Source organism: Hyperolius riggenbachi, chromosome 10 (genome assembly GCF_040937935.1).
Source record: "Hyperolius riggenbachi isolate aHypRig1 chromosome 10, aHypRig1.pri, whole genome shotgun sequence".
NCBI lineage: Eukaryota > Metazoa > Chordata > Amphibia > Anura > Hyperoliidae > Hyperolius > Hyperolius riggenbachi.
In genome coordinates this window covers 274,563,256-274,590,027 of record NC_090655.1, presented here as the reverse complement: position 1 = coordinate 274,590,027, position 26,772 = coordinate 274,563,256, and the positions used below count along the sequence as shown (strand labels likewise).

Below are 26,772 nucleotides of genomic sequence, written 5' to 3'. Positions count from 1 at the left end.
GCCCATATACACAATCAGCAGCCATCTTTTATGCAGCAAAATTGTCAAACAACTTTTGTTGTGAAAGAAGTTGAAACAATAAAAAAAAAGTATTTTACTATTTTTCAAGATAAGACTGATAAGAAGTCAACCCAACTGTTAGATTGCCTTCCTATCAATCTTATCAGCTTTTTTAACAATAGCAAAACACTTTTTTTTTAGTTGTTTTAAGTTGTTTGACAACAAGTTGTTTGACAATTGTGCGGCATAAAAGACTGCTTAAAGAGACAACATTTTCCTCCTTATTTCTTCTATCCTATAAGTTCCTATACCTGTTCTAATGTGCTCTGTCTAACTGCAGCCTTTCCTAGGTGCACAGTGGCTGTATTATCTCTGTTATATGATTATTATTATTATTATTTATTTATAAAGCGCCAACATATTCCGTGGCGCTATACAATGTAAGAAAACAAACAAGGGATACATAATGATACAGACAATGATATACATCAAATATGCACACTGATACAAGATACAGCACTGCTGATTACAATTTGATTTAACATGATGACTAAAATGTATAAATGTCTAACAGTGTGCAAGCAATTAAATTAATAACAGTCCATGACACAAAAGGGTGAGAGCCCTGCCCTTGCGAGCTTACAATCTAAAGGAATGGGGTGGAAACAAGAGGTGGGGATGTATACAGTATATGTACAGGCAGTGCGTAATTAGGTTATTTAGTGGGTGCATGGCCTAAGCTAGAGAATATGCTTGACGGAAAAGGTGGGTTTTGAGGGAGCGTTTAAAGATTTCAAAGGAGGGAGAGTGGCGGATGTGTTGTGGAAGGGCATTCCAGAGGAGGGGTGAGGCACGTGAGAAGTCTTGTACACGTGAATGTGAGGAGGTAATTGTAGAAGAGGATAGAAGAAGCTCATGTGCAGATCTGAGATTGCGGTTGGGTTGGTATCTGGGGACTAGTGAGATGTACAGGGGAGTGAGATTGTGGAGATATGATCTAATCTTCTCTCCTCTGTCGGGCTGAGGCAGTCAAGCTGGAATGTGCTGTGCTGCTTGGGATTGGATAGAAGCTATACACACCCTCTCCAGGCCCCCTGCACACACTGTATGACTCACACACTGAGCTCCTCTCAGCCTATCACTTGCTATGTCTTTTGTTTGTAAACACTGCATAAAAATGGCAATTAAAAGCCAGGATTGCAGCAGGGAGTGGCAGAAACAGCACAGAGGGGCCCAGGAGAACATAATGAATAGAATAGTATGCTTTTTATTGTAAGAATTTTAGAGTACAGATTCTATTTAATGTACAGTGACCATTATCAGCTTATTAAAGGCCTGTAGCCCTATATGTGACAAAACAGAACAGAGACCTCCAAAGCAATCAGTGTGTCTGTACTGTTATTGTTAGTAAGCTGTAACAAAATGGAATCAGTAAAGATAGTTTTAGATGACAACATGCATACATAGCATAACCCCCAATATGGCCAGTCTGTGAGCAGTGACACTGTCATAATAACTAAAGATATTCAGTATTTAATGTTGATTACTCACCTGTTCTACCCTCTATAAGAACATCTTCCTCTTTACTTGTCCTCATCATGTCCCCCTCCTCCACAGACTGCTGATCACTCCTCACATATGTATCTTCTTCTTCCTTCTTAATTGTCCCCATCATGTCACCCTCCTCCATAGATTGCTGATCACTCCTCACATACGTCTCTTCTTCCTTTTTAATTGTCATCATGTCACCCTTCTCCATAGACTGCTGATCACTCCTCACATACGTCTCTTCTTCTTCCTCTTTCTTTATCCTCATCATGTCTCCCTCCTCCATAGACTGCTGATCACTCCTCACATATGCCTCCTCTTCTTCCTCTTTACTTGTCCTCATCATGTCACCCTCCTCCATAGACTGCTGATCACTCCTCACATACGTCTCTTCGTCTTCCTCTTTAATTGTCCTCATCATGTCACCCTCCTCAGACTGCTGATCACTCCTCACATACGTCTCTTCTTCCTCTTTAATTGTCCTCATCATGTCACCCTCCTCCATAGACTGCTGATCACTCCTCACATATGTCTCTTCTTCTTCCTCTTTAATTGTCCTCATCATGTCACCCTCCTCCTCAGACTGCTGATCACTCCTCACATACGTCTCTTCTTCCTCTTTAATTGTCCTCATCATGTCACCCTCCTCCATAGACTGCTGATCATTTCTCACATATGTCTCTTCTTCTTCCTCTTTAATTGTCCTCGTCATGTCACCCTCCTCCATAGACTGCTCATCACTCCTCACAAAAGACACTTCTTCTTCCTGTTTAATTGTACTCATCATGTCACCCTTCTCTATAGACTGCTGATCACTCCTCACATTCTTGCTCTTTGAGCTCAGATCTCAGTTCTGAAAAGGATAACAGATTATAGCTGTAAGATATTAGCATTAATAAACAGAACACAGAAAAGAACAATTTGCTAGGGGGTGATAATATCCCATAAGCTGTGGTATCTGCACATTCAGTACCACAGTCCTCTCCTCCATTGTGCCTTGCTCACCATCTGGTGCTTCTCTCCTCCTCTCCATGCACACATTCCTGGGAGGTTACAGCAGTGCCGGCAGCGGTAGATGGATGAGGATGTGAGGAGAGAACAGCTGGAGACAGAGGGAGATAGGAGCAGAGGCCTGCAGCTCATTAGCTATAAATTATCATTACTTATGGCTCTGGCACCTGATGTACTATGCAGATGGGACTGCAGCTCCATATCCTGACCATACCTGAGCCCATCTGTCCTTCACCTAGTAACCCCAAACCCTCCAAGAGCCTTAGCAACAAACCTCCCAGCTGGGGCAGTGCCAATACCAGGACCAAAGCAGCAGAGGCCACCCAACCCCTTTCCAGCTGCAGCCTCCATCTTCTCTGTCTGTCCTACCAGCCACGCCCTTGTTACCTGGCTCCACCTCCTAGCTGTGCCCCACCAGCCATCATCTCTGTGAAGACTCCAAACTCTTCCACTGCGGGACATAAACCTCCTGTGACTGCAGTAATAAACACAGATAATAACAGGTGTATTCAGCTGCATTATTTATAGCATAAGAAGTAATAGAAATCCAGAGATAAAGTAATACAGAGAGTGTGCATACGTGTGAGGCACCAGCTGGAGGTGGCAGCTGCTCCACGAGGATATTATGTGCTCAGTATTACATGGCATACAAGATCAGCCAGTCACAGCTCCACACTGACCTCCACTGTAACAAAGTAGGCCCACCCCAACCTGTGCTCTGCCCAATATATAACAAGTATGTCCACCCCGACCTCTGCTCTGCCCAATATATAACAAGTATGTCCACCCCGACCTCTGCTCTGTCCAATATATAACAAGTATGTCCACACCGACCTCTGCCCTGCCCTATATATAACAAGTGTGTCCACCCCGACCTCTGCTCTGCCCAATATATAACAAGTATGTCCACCCCGACCTCTACTCTGCCCAATATATAACAAGTATGCCCACCCTGACCTCTGCTCTGCCCAATATATAACAAGTATGTCCACCCCAACCTCTGCTCTGCCCAATATATAACAAGTGTGTCCACCCCGACCTCTGCTCTGCCCAATATATAACAAGTATGACCATCCCGACCTCTGTTCTGCCCAATATATAACAAGTATGTCCACCCCGACCTCTGCTCTGCCCAATATATAACAAGTATGTCCACCCCGACCTCTGCTCTGCCCAATATATAACAAGTATGTCCACCCCGAGCTCTGCTCTCCCTAATATATAACAAGTATGTCCACCCCGACCTCTGCTCTGCCCAATATATAACAAGTGTGGTATATTTTGTATATATTTTTTCAATAAAAATCAATATATAACAAGTGTGTCCACCCCGACCTCTGCTCTGCCCAATATATAACAAGTATGTCCACCCCGACCTCTGCTCTGCCCAATATATAACAAGTATGTCCACCCCGACCTCTGCTCTGCCCAATATATAACAAGTATGTCCACCCCGGCCTCTGCTCTGCCCAATATATAACAAAGTATGTCCACCCCGACCTCTGCTCTGCCCAATATATAACAAGTATGCCCACCCCAACCTCTGCCCTGCCCAATACATAACAAGTATGTCCACCCCGACCTCTGCTCTGCCCAATATATAACAAGTATGTCCACCCCGACCTCTGCTCTGCCCAATATATAACAAGTATGTACACCCCGACCTCTGCTCTGCCCAATATATAACAAGAGTCACACAATCACCTCTTCCAGCCGTGTCTCCTCTCCACCGCGTGCAAAGTGTCCTACCGCTATTACATCAATTCCAGTCTAAATTACATTACTTCCTTTCGTTGACTTTATTACTTCCTGTCTGCTTTTGTTTTTTCCTCTTTGTGCGTTCCACCTGGGAGTGGTGAGGTCGCCATCTTGTGGTGCATAGGCTAACTGCAGCCTTTGTTTATGGAATCACCTGCACTCTGCCATCTAAATGTATTCTTATCTATTTTGTTGTTGTTGTTGCTATTATGAATTATTATTATGCAGATTGGAAATGTAGAGCTGCTATTTTGATTCCATACATACACACACACACATATACTTACACATGTGCACATACACAGGCATAGTCCATAGTTCCCAACTGTCCCTCTTTCTTTCTCATGTGTCCTTCTTTCAGGACTCATGTACAGATTCATGTAAATATATGTATTTTTTTTTTTTTTACTGAAAAATGTATTTAGTTGACTAACTTTAATCCCATCCTTTAAATTGATGTATTTCTTATTTTCAAATGTTCCTTCTTTAAGGGAAAATTAATCAGGATAGAAAGGACCAGTGTGGTTCGAATTTTAAAATATAAACATATTTTTCTTAAGAAATCTTTGTGGTATGCATGACTAGGGTGTGTCAGGGGCGTCATCAGGGGTGTGGCAGGGGCATGGCTTAAGTGTCCCTCCCTCATCTCATAAAATTGGGAGTCATTGCACACATAGACACGCATGCACACATACAGTATATCCCAGGCACAAATCTGTGAATCAGTATGAACAAGCAGAATGAAAGAGAAGGTGAAAACAATATTACATAAAGCTAAACATTTGATGCTGATACAATTGCCACCAGATCACATCAAAACCATCCTAGGCAATCTCTGCTTATCTGGGAAGGAAACACTCAAAGCTTTATTCCTCATTAAAGGACAACTGAAGTAAGGAGGATGTGAAGGATGCCATATTTATTTCCTATTTAACAATACCAGTTGCCTGGCAGTCCTGCTGATCCATTTGGCTGCATTAGTGTTTGAATCACACCAAAACAAGCATGCAGCTAATCTTGTCAGATCTGACAATAATGTCAGAAACACCTGATTTCGCTGCATGCTTGTTCAGGGTCTATGGCTGAAAGCATTAAAGGCAGAGGATCAGCAGGATAGCCAGGCAACTGGTATTGCTTAAAGGGCAACTGAAGTGAGAGAGATGTGGAGGCTGCCATATGTATTTACTTTTATGCAATATCAGTTGACTGGCTATCCTGCTGATCCTCTGCCTTCAATACTCTTAGCCACAGCCCTTGAACAAGCATGCAGCAGATCAGGTGTTTCTGACATTATTGTCAGATCTGCCAAGATTAGCTGCATGCTTGTTTCTGGTGAGATTCAAACACTACTCTAGCCAAATAGATCAGCAGGGCTGCCAGGCAGGCAACTGGTATTGTTTAAAAGGAGATAAATATGGCAGCCACCATATCACTCTCACTTCAGTTCCCCTTTAAACAGAAATAAATATGGCAGCTTACATATTCCTCTCCGTTCAGTTGTCCTTTAAGTCCCAATGGACTCCTACTTTGTACCCCATGGATCCCTTTCCCTTCAGCTTTGAGTAGTTTGCTGGTAATGTCTCCTCCTCCAATATCCTGCCTGATGTGGTGTAACCACCTTTCAGGGGTCTTTTATGAGTGAAAACTGCATGTGCTGCTATTGTTGTGACTGACTTTCCTTGTTCCAAGTATTCTTTGCAAGATTCACCATCACTACATGTTTTCATAAAACTACTAAAATAGAATACTGCGCTGAGGAAAATTACATATATATCACCAGTCACTATTTCTCAAGAACACAAAGAAAAGAAAAGTCACTTATATTTGTGTTACACCATAAATATAATATCGCGCTACAAGCTCACAGTCCCAACATGAATGCAGCAAAGTTCAATCAATGTCATCCAACGGATATGCTCTGTCCAGGGACACCAAGAGAAGACGCTTCAAAAAAGAGAAAAAAAAAGTGTCATAAAGTAGTACTGTAGGATATTCAGATACCCCTTCACCACATCTGCCTGTGATATAACACACTCCAGGGTTGCCCGAATACCTCCTTTTACTATTCTAGTTGTTGAGAATTCGGATTCGGTCGTAATAACGATCATGCGAACCAATTCAAATTCGCATTGAGATCACAACGGAATCCAGAATCACGAGTCGCAATCACGAATGGCCTTTAAATTGCTTCCAAAACTTCTTTTAGGGTAAATGACGCATAAAGCATCATGTTTTTTTTAAAGAAAAAACGCAATTAATTATATGTGGTGGTATAATTAAAAAAAAAAAAAAAAGGTTTGGTGAAAAACATTTGTTTTCTTTAAACATTCTGTGTTTTCTTTAAACAGGCCAAAGTAGCAGGAGACTGAAGGTTGATTTACAAAAAAAAAAAACATTCCCAGCTACCTCATGTTTCCCTCTCGCCGACAACAGGGGCCAGGAATGTGCCTTCAAGCCAGGCTTGGTTGATCTTCAGGAATGTGATCCTGTCCACAGACTCTTGGGACAGACGAGAACGCTTCTCGATGAGCACGCCACCGGCCGCACTGAAGCACCTCTCTGACAGCACATTGGAAGGCGGGCAGGATAGCACTTCCAGGGTAGAGGTGGGCGAACAGTTCGGCTGTGTTAGCCGAACTGTTCGGGCTGCCCAACCTGTTATGTTGCTGTGGCTTTTACTACTTCCGGGTCGCAATGACCCGGAGTAGTACGTCTGCGCTGGCCCGGCGGAGCGCATCCTAGATCGCGCTCACGTTGCCGGGCACTCTCTGCGCATGTGTGTGACGTCACTCATGTGTGTGACGTCACTCATGAACACCACCAATCCGACTCTGAGGTCTCTGGAGGTCAGCCACCTCTTCTCCTGCTCCCTGAGGTTTAGAAGCACGTTGGCTGCCATCAGTTTGGTCTTCCCCAGGCTGACCATCTCCAGCAGCGCTTGGCAGTGGTGGGCCTTCACGCTGCCACTGAGGCGGGGACGCTTGGTGGCGGTGGGTGTGCCGGAGGAGGGACCTGGATCAGAGGAGCCTGCTGCAGCTCCCCTAAACCCGCAGGGTGGCACCACCCACTGGGCTGCTGCTGTGCCTGAAGATGGACTTGCTGCTGCTGCTTCCTCACCCCTTTCCACCAGGCTGATCCAGTGAACTGTGAAGGACAGGTAGCGGTCGGTCCCGAAACAGCTGCTCCAGGAGTCCATGGTGACGTGGACCTACCCACTGGTGCAGTGCTGGGATTGCTGTGCGGAAGAAGTAGTGGCAGCTGGGGATTCGCCACTCCGGGATTCCATACTGCAGGAGCACTCTCATGTCACTCCCCTCCTGCACAAAGGAGTACGGCAAGAGCTGGGAGCACATGGCCCGGGCAAGCAACCCGTTCAGCATCTGAACGTGCTTGTGGTTGGGAGGCAGAGCCTTGGTCACACCGGGAAATGACTCTTTCAGCAGTGTCTGGCGGCGTATGCCTGCACGGGAGAATGAGGAGTCAACTGTGGAGGGAGCAGAGGAGGCCTCTGAGGACTGGCTGCACGAACCAGCCTCAATCGTGGCGGGACTGACAAAGTGCACAGTGGGGGGGCAGCGAGTTTCCCTGATGCTGATGCAGGCTGTGCAGTGGGTCTTTGGCTCTGACCACTGCCAGTGCCACTGTCCTTCAGCCTCTGAAACTCCTTGTAGTCCGGTGGGTGCTTTGTCTGCAAGTGGGTCTGCAGGCATGAGGTACCCATCTTGGACAGATCACCTCCTCTGCTCTGGCTGGCCCTGCAGTTGTTGCAAACTGCTTGGCTCTCATCCATGTCAGACACGACAAAAAACGCCAGATTGGGGATCTGAACTTTCCCTTCAGGCTTGAAGGCTGGACTTTTCTCCCTTTGGTTGGGGGTTGACTGGTGAGGGTGCCGGTGGTGGTAGCGGCTGAAGCAGGAGGCTGTGGCTCCTGCCTTCCAGGCCCTCTGCTGGCCCTGCCCCTGGTTGCCAAGCTGCTGCACCTATGTGCCAGAGCCGCCTCCTCCTCCAAGCTGCCTTCACCCAACTGTGGCACATAGGGACGGTCCCGCACCTCATCATTATCATCACCATCATAATCATCATCATCCTCCCCAAACAGTTCCCCTGAGACTCCAACCACCTCTTCTGCCCCAACATCCCCTGGACAAGGCTCCACCTCCTCCTCATCAAAATCCGGTTGTTGTTCGCCGTCGCCGACCACAACCTCCTCCATCTCAAACTCCTCCTCGCCTGTCCCCATGATCTCCTCCTCAAATTCTGCCAGATGGACTGACTGTCTAGCATAACACTGTATTTGTAATTGCATCCTGTACACTTCTGTCCATGCTTGTTTTGATTATGCATATTCCTTACTACTGCTCTGTGAGATTGTATGAGCCAAACCAATTCCAGGCATGACCCAGTCGTGTCTGGCGATTAAGATTTCTGATTCTGCTTCTTCATCAAATTTTAATAAAATCTATCTATCGAACGCCCACTTACTGCACTATATTGGGCTCTCAGCTGTCCCCATTTATATTTCAAGCAAAGTTCTGGAATGGGCGTCACAGACAGTCCCCGGGCATTATGGGAAATCTATGGGATGATATGAAACAGGGTGTCCATATGCTCAGCAGCCAGCAAATGTAACTGAGCTGGAGAGGTTTGTATGGAAGAATGGTGAAAATTTTCTCCATCCAGAATCCAGACTCTCATAAAAGGCTTTCCATATGTCTCCATGGCAGCACGATCGGGTTAGCCCCGCCCCCTCTAACCCCCATAGGACCTTTTAACTATAAATGGCTCCCTTTGACTCCCTCCCCTAGTCTTTTTTTCGTCCTCGCCATTACCTACCATATGGACCTGGTGTATGCTGACCCTTCTATCTAGAATCCTTTCCGTATAGGTTACGCCTCTCCTATACGAAGGTCTGTAAAATCTAAATGATGGAACTGACACACTGTTGCTGGTCGCAGTAAGTAAGCCAACAGATTGAGTAAATCTCATATTAACACGCCGAGATATATACCTTGTATGGTGGCAGTGGCTGTGTGGCTAAATGCTGCTGAAGACGGCGCTCGGGAAATCCTCTCTGTGCTGCCTGATAAATGCCTGCCGCCGCTATGCCTCACAACAAACGCCTCCGCGTATATGGATTCCGGAAGAGGAAGCATCCTCACGCATGCGCAGTACCATTCCCCAGGGTCGGGTCGGCGTGTCCCGGCGTGCGTTCCGGCGTACGTCGCATTTCCACCTCTGCACTTCCGTCTCCTCCTATAAAAGGAAGTAAGGAGAGAGCGCTGCCACCGCTTCACGCCGGAGGCTGTGGGAGACGGAAGTCTGAATCATGGATGACAAAAGTAAGTGGGTAAAGACGATGGAGGCTGAAATCTTGAAAAATAATTCACACTGAGGTTATTGCCAGACTAAATGGCTGTATTTTAGCAGGTGCAGACGGCATGGAGCAGGGAGCGCCAGACACAGACCAGACTCCTGTTGAGGAGCATAGACAGGATTCTAGGTAGGGGGGAATTGCTGTAAGGTAAGATTATTTATTTTTTCAGCAAAAGAGTGCCATACTAATTGAACCTCCTGGCTGTTGTATTACAGACAGAAGCAGCAGGAGAAGGAGAGATCAAAATCTGCAAGAAGGTCTGACCACCATGATGAACCATACAGAAGGAGATCACCTTCAAGGCACAGATCCCGATCCAAGAGACGATCTAGGTCAAGATCGAGAAGACGTGACCGTACTAGATCACCTTATAGAAACAGATCACATCACAGGCATTCATCAAGGAAAAGATGCTGGGCCTGTGGTCAGGAGGTGATGCCAGGGAAGCTGGTATGCCAGGAATGCTTCAATACCATGGCAAAAGAACCAGAACAACCCAAGGACATTACTACAATAATTAAGGAAGCTGTGCAGGAAAAAATGCATGAATATATATCTAATCTACCTAATTACTACCCAGCCCACACAACGGAACAACCGGATCCATCCCAAGCCTCTGATACAGAAATGGAATCATCAGAAGTGGGATTTGACTTTAATTTAGTACAGCCTTTTATCAAATCAATTAGAGAGGCCATGGAATGGCCGGAAGATCAAATGCAAGAGCCTAGTACTAGTCAAAAACAGTATTTTCCACATCTGAAAAAATCTATTAAACCCTTTCCACTCATTAATACAATTCATGATGTAATAACAGAGGAATGGAAAAAAGTGGATAAAAAAAATAACCGTCACTAACCGCTTCAACAAACTTTACCCTATGGAAGAAGGAAAATTGACTACGTTAGAAGAAACACCTAAAGTGGATGCAGCGGTAGTGGGGTTAGCAAAGCATATGACACTACCCAAGGACGACTCGGGGGGTTTTAAAGATCCACTTGAGAAAAAGATGGATGCAGAACTAAAAAAAGTATATATTTCATCAGGTGCAGCATGCAAACCGGCCATAGCACTTACTTCTATATCCGAAGCCTTAAGATCATGGATTTATAATATTGAGGAGGCCTTGAGGGCCGACACCGAAAGAGACGCTATAATAGCTGCCCTAGACGATCTGAAACTGACGGCGGATTTCGTAGGAAAGGCAGCTGTGGACGTACTGAGGTGCTCAGCTCAATCGATGCTACATTCCGTGGTTACCAAAAGGGCACTATGGTTAAAGAACTGGTCAGCTGATGCAGCATCAAAACAACAGTGGTGTCAAATACCATATGATGGAAAAAAAATATTTGGAGAAGAACTGGATACGGCCATTCGGCGAATTACAGGCGGTAATTCAGGAGTGATACCGCAAGACCGTAAAACAAGGAGACCCAACTTCTCTCAGAGGAGAACGTTTCAACAAAGTCGCTATAGAACTAACGCAAATTACAGACCAGGTAGAGAATACAGAAGATCATGGCAGAGTTCACAGTCAAGCCTACAACGTTTAAACAAACAAAAGAAAACCGCACCGCCTACGAATATACAGAAGAGTTTTTGAAGTATACTCTGCCCAGAAGTCACCAGTGGGAGGCAGACTAAAGTCCTTCAAAGACGTCTGGGCGAAAGAGATACAAGACCACTGGGTAACACAGACGGTTACGACAGGTCATCAATGGACATTTATAACAGATCCTCCAGATATGTTCAAGATCACAAGAATACCAAGGTCAGAGGCCACACAAAAAGTCCTGATAGACTATGTACAAGATCTAATTCAAAAAGATGCGGTTCAAGAAGTCCCACACAAAGAAAGAGGAAAGGGAGTTTACTCCCCACTATTCTTGGTCAGGAAGAAAACCGGGGACCTCCGACCAGTAATGGACCTCAGGTATCTCAACAAATACATACAACTAGAACACTTCAAAATGGAGACATTACAAACCATCACCAAAGTAGTAATGATGCAAGATTGGGCAATTTCAGTAGACCTTCAAGATGCCTATCTCCATATATTAATACACAAAGAGTTCCGAAAATACCTGAGGTTTGCGATAGGGGATCTTCACCTACAATTCAGATGTCTACCTTTCGGGATCTGCACAGCCCCACGCACGTTTACAAAAGTATTGGTGGCCTTGGTACAATATCTGAGAGTCGATGGACTCAGACTATACCACTACCTGGACGATTTATTATTACTTCATCACGACCACAATACCATACTGGCACACAGACAGATCCTATTGACACAGCTCGAGATATTCGGCTGGAAAGTCAACATAGCCAAGAGTCAGCTAGATCCATCCAGGGAAATCACGTTCCTAGGTGCCCAATTTCGGACACAACTCAACGAAATAGGACTACCACTGGACAAACAATCCAAAATACAAAAGTTAGCACGGAACATGTTGGGGGCCACCACAATAACAGCAAGGCAATGCCTCAGTTTCCTGGGAACCTTAACTTCCACAATAACAATGGTGAAATGGTCACAATGGCACTCCCGACAATGGCAGAAAGGCTTCTTATCCCAGTGGAAAAACAGGACAATGCATCAGCAAATAATAGTAACGCCAGCTATGAAACACAGCCTGCTCTGGTGGACAAGATTAAAAAATCTAAACAAACCGTTACCCTTAGAGACCCTATCGCAGACCATACTTACTACAGACGCCAGTCAGAGGGGTTGGGGAGCTGTTCTCCAGACTCAGTCCATACAAGACAAATGGAAAACAACACAGAAACATACCCCTGCCAACATATTAGAAATAAGGGCAGCCTACTTAGCACTGAAAAAGTTCCAGAATCAACTAGAAGGAAAACATGTCATGTTGAGAATGGACAACTGTACAGCAGTGGCATATATAACACACCAAGGGGGAACAAGGTCCTGGAGACTACTGCAAGAGGTATCACCTATCTTCCAGCTTGCAGAACAGAAATTCAGCAGTCTAACAGCAACCTATCTGCCAGGAGTGGAGAATCAGAAGGCAGACTTCCTAAGCAGACAAGACTTGGACAACAACGAGTGGTGCCTACAGATGGAAATATTCCAGGAACTGTGCAAACAATTGGGATCTCCCCAACTGGATCTTATGGCAACCTCATCCAACACTCGATGCAAGAATTTCATATCCAGGAGGTACACACCGAGAGCTATAGCGACAGATGCACTAACAGCAGCATGGGATTTCGACCTGGCATATGTCTTCCCCCCGATTCCATTGATACACAAATTACTACTCAGACTAAGCCGAGAATATGTGACGTTAATTGCAATTATACCATATTGGCCAAGGAGGCCATGGTTCCCCTTATTATGGCAAATGAAGACACAACAGCCGATAATGCTTCCGAAAGTTCCGGACTTAATAACGCAGGGACCGATATCCCATCCCAACCTGAACAGTCTAAATCTAGCAGCATGGAGATTGAAAGGAGGAAGTTGGAGAGCTTAGGTTGCTCCACTGCAGTGATAGAAACCATGTTAAAGGCCAGGAAACCAACCACAAATAACACCTATCAGAGAATTTGGCTGAGGTTCCTGGAATTTGCTAATAGCATTAAATGTGATCCTCTAAAACCAAAAGTTACAGAGATTTTGCAGTTCCTACAGTCTGGAATGGAAAAGGGCTTAGGTTTCCACTCTCTCAAAGTACAGGTCTCAGCACTATCAGCCCTGACAGATGAGAAATGGGCCTTCAATCCGTTAGTATCACAGTTTCTCAAAGGTGTAATGAAGGAAACCCCCCCCCCCCCCCCCCCGTAAAACAGTATTTCCTAAATGGGATTTACCCTTGGTACTGGACAGTTTGTCAAAAACTCCATATTTCCCAACCGATAACTGTACACTTTTACAATTGACCCATAAAGCAGTCTTTCTAGTGGCTATGTCTTCCGCCAGAAGGATCTCTGAGATTCAAGCACTGGGCTGGCAGGAACCATCTCTCACATTTTTTCCAGATAGGGTCGTATTAAGACCAATACAGCACTTCATTCCCAAAGTATCAACCCTTTTCCACTTTAACCAGGAATGGACTCTGCCAACTTTGCTCGGAGAACAAAACCTAGATCCTCATCCGTTAGATGTAGGACAAACACTTAAAAACTATGTGCAAAAGACCAAAGACTTAAGACAAACAGTGTACAAGATACAGAGGCGCCAAAAGAATAAAAGGTAATTAAATGAACTTAAAAAACCAACTGGTTAAACAGAGGAGGCAGCGGTGGTCTTACCCCCTCCAAACAGACACAGGCAAGGACTGCGATTCAGACAGTCAACAATTTATTTGGAACTCCAAAAAACAATGCAACGCGTTTCACGTGCCATACATCCCGCTTCCTCAGGCAAAATACAGTAGGAGTCACAGCTGCAGAAAATACACAAACAGACAACCAGAGGCATAAAATCGTCAAAGTGCTGATATGAATACGTAAATTTACATTTTGCATTACATTTTAGTGACAAGTTGTGCGCGGGTTATAAATATTAGTTTCAGACTGATAGTAGTCTCATAGGTATGCTTGACAGCTATAGAATGGGTAGGGGGAATGTTAAAGGTGCATTGTGCTAAACAGAGTAAGACCAATGATAAATACAAACAAATATGCAAATACATAAAGTAAAAAATTGGCTGGGTTTGCTGCCGGTTGTTGTGGACATCATACAGAACAACAGTGAATAGTGGGTGAAATTGGGAGAAAGGGTTGACATGGTCTAGAGGAGGAGGAGGAACAGAGGGTGTTGGAATGGCTAAAAAACAGGTGGGGTGTTTTAGGCAGCAAGTAAACAAGAGTATAAGGAGAAGGCAGACTTACCATCTGTATTATATCAGCGAGCTCGGCGCCTCTGTAATGCCAGAGGACACCTGAGTTCATTAAGTAGCATGGATCAGTGTGAGGAATGTGAGAGTACTTCCGGGCGGAAGTGTGTCATAGAGGGGCGGGGCCATCATGTGTGTAAACTTTGTAAATTTTGTAAATAAAGTTGAAGAAGAAAAAAAAAAAAAAAAAAAAAAGGAACGGCTAGAAAAATTAGTTTCGAACTGATGGAAGTCTCAAAGGTATGCTTGACCACTTTAGAATGGATAAGGGGGGGGTGTAAAAAGTTGCATTGTACTGAATCAGAGTAAGACCAATGATAAATACAAACAAATATACAAGTATTCAACATAAAAATGGTAGAAAGACATGTAAAATGCATAAAATGTATAAAAATCAAAATAAAAGTTGTATATCATAAAATTAGAATAAACATATACATTATTAGAAGGATAAAAGAGAGGACTATTAAAAGACTGAACGGATTAGGTAAAGTGCTTAATGTATTTTTTCTAGTACTTCATTAAGACCCTCAGGAACCAAAGTCCTGAGGGTCTGTATCCAATACATTTCCAGTTTTTTTAGGGTAACAGAGGCCGCCGGGGCACTGTCGTTGATCTGATCAATGAGAGTGATGGTGAAGGTGTCAGGGGTGCCGTCGTGTGCGTGGTGAAAGTGACGTGAGACACTGTGCAAAGGGAAGTGTTTGAGGATATTCCTTTTGTGTTGTCCTATCCTACTACGGGCTTCTTGTGTGGTTCTGCCAATATACTGGAGACGGCAAGAACAGGAAATGAGATAGATGATAAATTTGGAATGGCATGAGATATGTTTTTTTATTTGGTATTGAGTACCTGTGGTGTGAGAACTAAAGCTGACTGTGTTGGTAATGAAAGGACAGGCTAAACAGCGGGTGTGGTTACAGGCCCAGGAGCCGGGGGGAAGTGTACTGGAAGAGGCGGAGGGAGGATGGTTGCGAAGTTTACTGGGAGCTAACAGGCCACGGAGGTTGGGTGCTCTCCTATAGGTGATTTGCGGTCGGGTAGGTAATAGGGGTTTAAGGTAGGGGTCCTGGAGCAGGATTTCCCAGCGATTATGTAAAATAGATCTAATGATTGAGTGTTCTTTGCAGTATTTTGTGATGAATCTAGATTGAGGGTTATTGTCAGTGGTAGGATTGGAGATGGTTTTTGTAGTGGATGGTTGGATTTTGGCCTTATGCCGTGCATCGCGGATCAGCTTCTTGGGGTATTTTCTCTCAGAGAATTTTTTTGCAAGAATATCGGATTGAGAATTGTAGTCATTGATATCGGAACAGTTTCTAAAAATCCTTTTAAACTGGCTATATGGGGTATTCTGGGTCCAAGGGCGGTGGTGAAAACTGCTGAAATGAATGAAATTGTTGGAGTCTACTGTTTTGAAGTATGTTTTGGTTTGTATGGAGTTGTTAACTATGGAAATAGTAAGGTCGAGGTAGTTGATTGTGGTAGGGTGGTGTTGGGCAGTAAAATTGAGTCGGGCTTTGTTACTGTTGAGGAATAATATGAAATCAGGAATGAGGGTGGTATCACCCTTCCAAATGAAAAATAGATCATCAATATAGCGTTTATATAGGATTATATTGTTTTTGAACGGGTGATCATTGTTGAGTAATGTTGTTTCAATTAATCCCATGGTCAGGTTAGCGTACGAGGGTGCAAAGGAGCTCCCCATAGCTGTACCGCTAACCTGATGATAAATACAGTCATTAAATGTGAAAATGTTGTTGTAAAAAATGAACTCAATGCACTGCAGAAGGAACTGTTGTTGTAAGGGGGGCATATTGGGAATAGTGGTGAGATAATATTGAATAGCAGAAAGGCCGAATTGATGTGGGATATTTGTATATAAGGATGTAATGTCACAGGTTAACCAACTGTATTCAGAGGACCAGGTGATCTGGGATAATAGTTGTGTGAGGTGGTAAGAGTCTTTTAAATAGGATGGGAGGTTGATGACAAGTGGCTGTAGATGTTTATCAATAAACCGGGAGAGATTACTGGTCATGGAATTAATACCGGAAATGATGGGTCTTCCGGGCGGTTTATGTAGCTGTTTGTGGATTTTAGGTAGATGATAGAAAAAGGGGGTAGCGGGGTGTTGGTTAATGATGAAATTGCGTTCGTTTTTTGTAATGATGTTCTGGAAGAAGGCCTGATTGATGAACGGTTTGAGAATATTGTTAAGGGCTGTTGTGGGGTCGGAAGTGAGTCGGTTGTAGTGGTTGCGATCATTAAGAAGTCTGAGGGATTCATCAAGATAATCAGATTTATTGAGAATAACTATACCACCGCCCTTGTCCGCAGGTTTGATGACCAGATTGGGGTTTCGGAGTAGTGTTTTAAGAGCTGTATGTTCGTTGGGGGTAAGGTTTGGTTTTGTGGTGTGAGTTTGTGTTTGCAGGGTACGCAGATCATCCATAACGAGGGAATAAAGCGTTTCAATGTAATGGCCCTTAGAGGCTGTAGGATAGAATCGGGACTGTCCTTTCAGTTGGGTGGTGATGAATGTTTCCAAATGTATCTCATTGGGATCAGTTGTAGTGATGGCAATTGAGTCGTTGGCAGTAATGATGAGGGGTACAGAGGAGAGAAGTGTCTGATTTCTCTTAATCGCAAAGTGGCGTTTGAGAGTGAGTTTTCTGATATATGAGTTAAGATCTGAAAATAATTCGAACATATTGACTGAATTGGTTGGACAGAATGATAGGCCTTTGTCCAGAAGACTTATTTCATGTTGGGTGAGTATGTGCTCAGAGAGATTGAATATGCATTTGCTGGTGGGAGCGAGGGAATTAATGTTATGTTTGTTATGTTTTTTATTTTGGCCTTTACCTCTGGAGCCCCCGATGTACTCGAGACGGCAGAGCAGCACCCCCAAAAAAACACTCCCCCCCTGACCCAAAACAAAAAAACAGCCAAATTACCTTCCTTAGATCACACTATCACTAACCCCACGGCCCTTTCCTTAAATATCATCAACAAGCATACCCTTGACATTTCCTCCCCCTCCGAATTCAGGATCTCACAGATTAGTCTGTGTGACACTGAACCCCCCTCACCAAAACCCGCTTTCCCCACCAACCCTCGGCCGCTAAAAACTCCAAAAATTCCGATTCCCAATACTATCCAAACCTCTATGAGGTCCTTCCTAAAACCCATTAATGTCCTATCTCATCCAGCCCCCTCTTTACAACAAGAACCCAATATATCTGAGCTGTCTTTTTTAGACCTTCCTACATCCCTAGTGCAGGAGACGAACAGTCCGCCTACCCACATGACATCCAGTCAGATCCCGCACCATCCCATAGTTCAGCCGCATCCAGACAATTCCCAGAACATGATCCACCACCCACACTAACCATAGACCAACCCATTACATCCACCCGGAGGAAAAAAAAGGGGCTCCAGAGGTAAAGGCCATAATAAAAAACATAACAAACATAACATTAATTCCCTCGCTCCCACCAGCAAATGCATATTCAATCTCTCTGAGCACATACTCACCCAACATGAAATAAGTCTTCTGGACAAAGGCCTATCATTCTGTCCAACCAATTCAGTCAATATGTTCGAATTATTTTCAGATCTTAACTCATATATCAGAAAACTCACTCTCAAACGCCACTTTGCAATTAAGAGAAATCAGACACTTCTCTCCTCTGTACCCCTCATCATTACTGCCAACGACTCAATTGCCATCACTACAACTGATCCCAATGAGATACATTTGGAAACATTCATCACCACCCAACTGAAAGGACAGTCCCGATTCTATCCTACAGCCTCTAAGGGCCATTACATTGAAACGTTTTATTCCCTCGTTATGGATGATCTGCGTACCCTGCAAACACAAACTCACACCACAAAACCAAACCTTACCCCCAACGAACATACAGCTCTTAAAACACTACTCCGAAACCCCAATCTGGTCATCAAACCTGCGGACAAGGGCGGTGGTATAGTTATTCTCAATAAATCTGATTATCTTGACGAATCCCTCAGACTTCTTAATGATCGCAACCACTACAACCGACTCACTTCCGACCCCACAACAGCCCTTAACAATATTCTCAAACAGTTCATCAATCAGGCCTTCTTCCAGAACATCATTACAAAAAACGAACGCAATTTCATCATCAACCAACACCCCGCTACTCCCTTTTTCTATCATCTACCTAAAATCCACAAACAGCTACATAAACCGCCCGGAAGACCCATCATTTCCGGTATTAATTCCATGACCAGTAATCTCTCCCGGTTTATTGATAAACATCTACAGCCACTTGTCATCAACCTCCCATCCTATTTAAAAGACTCTTACCACCTCACACAACTATTATCCCAGATCACCTGGTCCTCTGAATACAGTTGGTTAACCTGTGACATTACATCCTTATATACAAATATTCCACATCAATTCGGCCTTTCTGCTATTCAATATTATCTCACCACTATTCCCAATATGCCCCCCTTACAACAACAGTTCCTTCTGCAGTGCATTGAGTTCATTTTTTACAACAACATTTTCACATTTAATGACTGTATTTATCATCAGGTTAGCGGTACAGCTATGGGGAGCTCCTTTGCACCCTCGTACGCTAACCTGACCATGGGATTAATTGAAACAACATTACTCAACAATGATCACCCGTTCAAAAACAATATAATCCTATATAAACGCTATATTGATGATCTATTTTTCATTTGGAAGGGTGATACCACCCTCATTCCTGATTTCATATTATTCCTCAACAGTAACAAAGCCCGACTCAATTTTACTGCCCAACACCACCCTACCACAATCAACTACCTCGACCTTACTATTTCCATAGTTAACAACTCCATACAAACCAAAACATACTTCAAAACAGTAGACTCCAACAATTTCATTCATTTCAGCAGTTTTCACCACCGCCCTTGGACCCAGAATACCCCATATAGCCAGTTTAAAAGGATTTTTAGAAACTGTTCCGATATCAATGACTACAATTCTCAATCCGATATTCTTGCAAAAAAATTCTCTGAGAGAAAATACCCCAAGAAGCTGATCCGCGATGCACGGCATAAGGCCAAAATCCAACCATCCACTACAAAAACCATCTCCAATCCTACCACTGACAATAACCCTCAATCTAGATTCATCACAAAATACTGCAAAGAACACTCAATCATTAGATCTATTTTACATAATCGCTGGGAAATCCTGCTCCAGGACCCCTACCTTAAACCCCTATTACCTACCCGACCGCAAATCACCTATAGGAGAGCACCCAACCTCCGTGGCCTGTTAGCTCCCAGTAAACTTCGCAACCATCCTCCCTCCGCCTCTTCCAGTACACTTCCCCCCGGCTCCTGGGCCTGTAACCACACCCGCTGTTTAGCCTGTCCTATCATTACCAACACAGTCAGCTTTAGTTCTCACACCACAGGTACTCAATACCAAATAAAAAAACATATCTCATGCCATTCCAAATTTATCATCTATCTCATTTCCTGTTCTTGCCGTCTCCAGTATATTGGCAGAACCACACAAGAAGCCCGTAGTAGGATAGGACAACACAAAAGGAATATCCTCAAACACTTCCCTTTGCACAGTGTCTCACGTCACTTTCACCACGCACACGACGGCACCCCTGACACCTTCACCATCATTCTCATTGATCAGATCAACGACAGTGCCCCGGCGGCCTCTGTTACCCTAAAAAAACTGGAAATGTATTGGATACAGACCCTCAGGACTTTGGTTCCTGAGGGTCTTAATGAAGTACTAGAAAAAATACATTAAGCACTTTACCTAATCCGTTCAGTCTTTTAATAGTCCTCTCTTTTATCCTTCTAATAATGTATATGTTTATTCTAATTTTATGATATACAACTTTTATTTTGATTTTTATACATTTTATGCATTTTACATGTCTTTCTACCATTTTTATGTTGAATACTTGTATATTTGTTTGTATTTATCATTGGTCTTACTCTGATTCAGTACAATGCAACTTTTTACACCCCCCCTTATCCATTCTAAAGTGGTCAAGCATACCTTTGAGACTTCCATCAGTTCGAAACTAATTTTTCTAGCCGTTCCTTCTTTTTTTTTTTTTTTTTTTTTTTCTTCTTCAACTTTATTTACAAAATTTACAAAGTTTACACACATGATGGCCCCGCCCCTCTATGACACACTTCCGCCCGGAAGTACTCTCACATTCCTCATACTGATCCATGCTACTTAATGAACTCAGGTGTCCTCTGGCATTACAGAGGCGCCAAGCTCGCTGATATAATACAGATGGTAAGTCTGCCTTCTCCTTATACTCTTGTTTACTTGCTGCCTAAAACACCCCACCTGTTTTTTAGCCATTCCAACACCCTCTGTTCCTCCTCCTCCTCTAGACCATGTCAACCCTTTCTCCCAATTTCACCCACTATTCACTGTTGTTCTGTATGATGTCCACAACAACCGGCAGCAAACCCAGCCAATTTTTTACTTTATGTATTTGCATATTTGTTTGTATTTATCATTGGTCTTACTCTGTTTAGCACAATGCACCTTTAACATTCCCCCTACCCATTCTATAGCTGTCAAGCATACCTATGAGACTACTATCAGTCTGAAACTAATATTTATAACCCGCGCACAACTTGTCACTAAAATGTAATGCAAAATGTAAATTTACGTATTCATATCAGCACTTTGACGATTTTATGCCTCTGGTTGTCTGTTTGTGTATTTTCTGCAGCTGTGACTCCTACTGTATTTTGCCTGAGGAAGCGGGATGTATGGCCCGTGAAACGCGTTGCATTGTTTTTTGGAGTTCCGAATAAATTGTTGACTGTCTGAATCGCAGTCCTTGCCTGTGTCTGTTTGGAGGGGGTAAGACCACCGCTGCCTCCTCTGTTTAACCAGTTGGTTTTTTAAGTTCATTTAATTACCTTTTATTCTTTTGGCGCCTCTGTATCTTGTACACTACATTGAGTCCACCCTGGGTGGAGGGTTGTTACCCTATCTTCCTGTCTACAGAGAGCGACTTTTTATTCCTGAGTGGGGTCAGGATTGTTCTCCCCACCTGCCTATACAGTGGTTGCCTATTGGTAACCCTGGTTTGTGAGTATAATTTTACCTTCTCATTTATTTTGTTGTCCCCAAGACAAATTACACTATTGGGGCTCTTGGTGTCCCTCTGCTTTATTTTCTTTTAAGACAAACAGACAGGCTATTCATAATCCCTACAGGCTATAGAAAGGGACAACCGGCATCCTCAAGGACAATCGCCCACTGGATTGTAACCATTATTCAGAACGCATATAAAAATAATGACTTGTCTCCTCCGCAGCAGATAACTGCGCACTCCACCAGGGGTGTTGCAGCTTCTTGGGCTGCATTTACAAAGGTCTCAGCTGAAAAGGTATGCCAGGCGGCCAGTTGGTCGTCTGTCAATACCTTTATGAGACACTACAGAGTGGATCCTTCGGTTAATTCCACTAGACAATTTGGAGAAAATGTTTTGAGTGCTAACATGTTTGGTGTGAAGAAATAAATTTTCAGCATTACACCTCATCCCTCCCTGTGTATTTCTTGGCTAGTTAACTCCCGATCATGCTGCCATGGAGACATATGGAACACGGAAAATTGAATACTTACCTGCCGGTAATTTTCCTTTCCAGATGTATCCATGGCAGCACGAGGCTCCCACCCTAGATTCGGTAATGCCGAGACTAAAAGACTAGGGGAGGGAGTCAAAGGGAGCCATTTATAGTTAAAAGGTCCTATGGGGGTTAGAGGGGGCGGGGCTAACCCGATCGTGCTGCCATGGATACATCTGGAAAGGAAAATTACCGGCAGGTAAGTATTCAATTTTCCGTTATAGGAGGCCTCTAGAGGCTGTTATATTTACAAAAGGAGGCTCAGCTAAGCACTGATATCATATCTCTGTTGGGGAGACACATTTCTGCACCTGTGTAGTCTTGTTATGATGCACACTGCACAGTATTTCCGGTTACCCAATAAATGTAATATCACTGCAGAAATACTATTTTAATATGACATAGAAAATATTAAAAAGGAAGCTGCTACTTCAAAAGGAATTAAAAATTCATGTAAAATAGAAAATTATATTTTCCAATAGCAAATTAATTATCTCCTTTACCTATCCAGTCTGCAGTATTCTTCTCTGGGAGGTTTTAGTAGATATTTGACCAATAAAATACAAATCTTTTTATTTTCTTCCATCTTGTGAGGATAAACACTGACATCACTTCCTCCCTGTCTTTTGTCTTCCATGGACTTTGTTTCTGTTCTCCTCCCTCCTTCCAGGATTGATGTCCCACCAAGGGTAGGAGGTTGCCTGGGGAACAGAGAGAGTCACTCCTGAGCATGTTAGGTGAGAGTTACCAGCACACAGGAGGCAGTGTAATACTGGGAATACATGGCTTGATTCTGAGCCATTAAAGGGGAACTGAAGAGATAGGTATATGGAGGCTGCCATGTTTATTTCCTTTTAAGCAATACCAGTTGCCTGGCAGCCCTGCTGATCCTCTGCCTCTAATACCATTAGCCATAGCCCCTGAACAAGCATGCAGCAGATCAGGTGTTTCCGACTTTAAAGTCAGATCTGACAAGACTAGCTGCATGCATGTTTCTGGTGTTATTCAGATACTACTGCAGAGAAATAGACCAGCAGGGCTGCCAGGCAACTGGTATTGATTAAAAGGAAATAAATATGGCAGCCTCCGTATTCCTCTTACTTCAGTTCCCCTTTAAGATGGCTCAATAGTTTTGCCGCTCGAATCACAATTGAAGTTAATTGAAAAAAAGATAAGAAAAACGAGCAGAAGATAAGAGAATCGAGCAGGCAAAACGATCGGGCGCTGAATTGAGCCGTGTATTCCCAACATAAGGCAGATACATGCACAGTAAGGACATTTTCCTCTACCTGAGCAGCTGATTGGATGGTGTGTGTGTGTTGGGGGGAGGAGAGACTTTGTAGGAGTTCCTTAGAACCCTGGAGGGACCCCGGGACTCCTGATTATCACAGTATGTTTGACACCCCCCCCCCCACATTCCTGTCTCCCCAAAGCTGAAGTCTCCGCTTGTTATGGGGGCTTCAGTGTCCAGTAAAGATGCACCCTAAATTAAATTTGAGCCACAGAGTTTCTGCAACCATGGCTCCTGTAGACCCCCACTTTGGAGGGTGAGGAGGGGACCCCCAAGCTGCTTCCATACTAAGTTACAGACTCATAGATTGGAGTTTATGTGATATTTTGGGAACAAGCGGTGCTGGAGATCTGCAATAAAACACAGAAGTGGCACGGGGGTCCCCTCCCTACAAATGGGGGGATTGTGGGAGGCCTGGCTGGGGGGATATTCAGCATGAAATGTAATGAATGAGGGGTGCATCTTCCTGCACATGCCCAGATCTCTGGTGACCAGCAGCCATTCCCTCTCCTCCACTGCTTCTATATTATCCGCCATATAAGATGCAGACCCAAATAATGGGGGGAAAAAGTCCCTGAGTCTTATACGGGAAAGGCAGGGAAACCCAAACTTACGGACGCCCGTCGATACAATCCGTTGCCACATCAGCATTCCCTGCCTGTGTGCCCGCATTGTGACTGGCTCCCCCGTGTGCCTTGTCTCCCCTCTCATCTGTGTGCGCTCCCATTGGTGTGTGTCCCCCCCCCACGTTCCTCGGCTCCCCGCGTGCCTTGTCCTTCCACTCCTTTGTGTGTGCCTCCCCCCCCCCCCCGCCACGTGATTGTGCTCCCCCGCGTCCCTCGGCTCCTCCCTCTAATCTGTAGAGTACTGATTGCGTCATCAGTAGCCGTGCAGTAGAGGAAGCGCATGGAGAAGCCAGTTGTCTGCACTCTCCGCGGCAGCATGTATCGGGTAAGCCGCTGCCGACACCAAGGGGGCAGGACATACAAGGGGGGGGGGTTGCTGTGATATGCAGGGGGAGCGGGAGCGATGGAATGCGGGGGGGGGGGGGGAGACACCGAAGGAGACACACACAGAGGAGGGGGCAGAAGGAGATTAGAGGGGGGGGAGCTGAGGCACAGAAGGGGAGACATGGGGGATGCAAATTGGGGGAGAACATGTACAAGACGCTCCTGGAATATTGACGCACCCGGTTTAGTATATTTTTTCCTTGGTTTTTGCCCACTAAACCGAAGTGCGTCTTATATTCTGGAGCATCTTATATAGCAGGAAATATGGCAATTCTCCCCATACTATCCCACCGGGCTGACGGAATAATACAAATACCCACAATGCCTCTGGCAGAGCTCACTTCCTGCTACACGGGACCCATAAGAGTTGGAGTACAAATGCCATCTATAGGTGCACAAGTAGGAATCTATTCATACAGGAAACGGGGTTTCATTTATTATTTTCACTTTATTTTCATTGCATTTTGGTTCACATAATTTTTTTTTTTGGGACCGTAAGAAAAAATTACAGAGAGACAGAATGAGGGAAATCTCCTTTCTTCAGTACAGTATGGAAAAATTCTTCAAATATTTCCACATTCTTTTCTCACATTCTTGTTTTAAATAAAAGTGGGTTAAATTCTGACTCTGAATTCTACAAAGCAGCCATTTTAGTGTGACATAAAATCTGAATCAGAATCATTTATTTCGCCAAGCACGACTGGGTCGTGCCCGGAATTGGACTTGGCATACAGGGCTGAGAAAAAACACAAAACACAATATAAATGTTATACAAACACAATACAATACATATATAGTTCCGAACACAATTGCTCTACTGCTATAAATGATTTAACTTTGGACTGCCGTAAATCATCATCCTGGATGATTCGGATGATTCCGCATTCTCATCCCCAGGTTTCCTACATATTGCGTAAGGTGCATCAATGCAATCTGACCACACCTGCTTGCGAGGGAGGATTAACAGCGTGTGTAGGGAGTTTTTGAAGAGAGTTAACAGCAGAGGGGAAGAAGCCATTCCTGTGCCTTGAGGTCCTGGTGGCGATGGACCTGAACCTCCGGCCTGAACGGAGTCGGCTGAAAAAGCGGTAACCTGGATGAGAGGGATCGTTGGTGATCCTCAGTGCTCTGGAGCGCAGTCTGGAATTGTAGAGGAGGTCCAGAGGGGGGAGTGGTTTCCCGATTATCCTCTATGCTGATCTTATCACCCTCTGTAGTTTGTGTCTGTCGCTGGCGGAGGAACCAGCGTACCAGACCAGGATGGAGGAACAGAGTACGGCATCGATTGTGGTGGAATAGAAACTCGTCAGGAGTTTCTGGGACATACCAAACTTCTTCAATTGACTCATTCAGCTCCCAACAAACAAACTAATAATTCACTTTTCAGCATTTTCTTCAGTGTTCTCCACAGAAGGGTTTCCCAGCCGGGTGGGGCATGACAGGGAAATACAGGGCCAGCACTTCCATATGGGCCAACTGGGCTATTGCCGAGGGCCCCCCAATTGCAGGATAGCTCTCCCCTCAAGTGATGCCCTAAAACAAATGTGCAGAGAAGCCTTTTGTTTCTACAGTGGAACTGACATAAGTAGCAGATGATGAATAATCGGGGCTGTCACACAACAATACATGCTCTGACTGACTGAGGAAACAGCAGTAGTGTGCCCTTGCATCTGTATTCCTGGGACTTATTGTTCATGATTGACAAAAAGTAAACATAAGTGAATCCCAGGAATGCAAAGGAGGAAGAATGCTATACAGTGCTCTGGAAAGCTGAAGAGAAGTCAGGGTCTATTGCTGTGTATTGCCAGTCTGCTGCACAACAAGCGTGCGCAGAAGTTTATACACTATAAATGCTTTAAAGATCATAAATACACACTTACAAGGTGATAATCAGAGCCACTGCTGCCCTGTGCACATCTTTCTCACACCCCGCTGCTGACTAGCAGGATGGGAGAGCTGTGCCTGAGTGTCCCATCCTGCTGCCGACTAGCAGGATGGGAGAGCTGTGCCTGAGTGTCCCAACCATCTTCATTAGTATTCACTGCTCATTCCTGTTGCTGATAACAGACAGCTGGGCGGTGACAAGAATCAACCGGGCAGAGCACCTGGCTGATAGGGCTTGGGTGGGACACTGTTCTTGCTATCAGGAGTGTTTGATAAGCCAGATAAAAGTGTTTAGGCTTTAATTTACTCTTCAGGAGAGCTGTGGCTGCATGTGACAGCAGAATCT

The 26,772-nt window shown here is 44.4% G+C and overlaps 1 protein-coding gene across 1 annotated transcript in view; it reads right to left on the bottom strand.

Moving 5' to 3' along the window:
* Window positions 1–26,772, bottom strand: part of LOC137537215 (uncharacterized) — an 82,118-nt gene that overhangs the window by 37,481 nt on the left and 17,865 nt on the right. The window contains exons 4-9 of the mRNA XM_068259317.1: window positions 16,476–17,239; window positions 9,989–10,060; window positions 8,300–8,576; window positions 7,945–8,180; window positions 7,628–7,777; window positions 1,552–2,394 (exon numbers count right to left, since the gene is read on the bottom strand). Of these exons, the coding sequence (XP_068115418.1) occupies window positions 1,552–2,394; window positions 7,628–7,777; window positions 7,945–8,180; window positions 8,300–8,576; window positions 9,989–10,060; window positions 16,476–17,239 (2,342 nt within the window). The remainder of the gene's footprint in view (window positions 1–1,551; window positions 2,395–7,627; window positions 7,778–7,944; window positions 8,181–8,299; window positions 8,577–9,988; window positions 10,061–16,475; window positions 17,240–26,772) is intronic.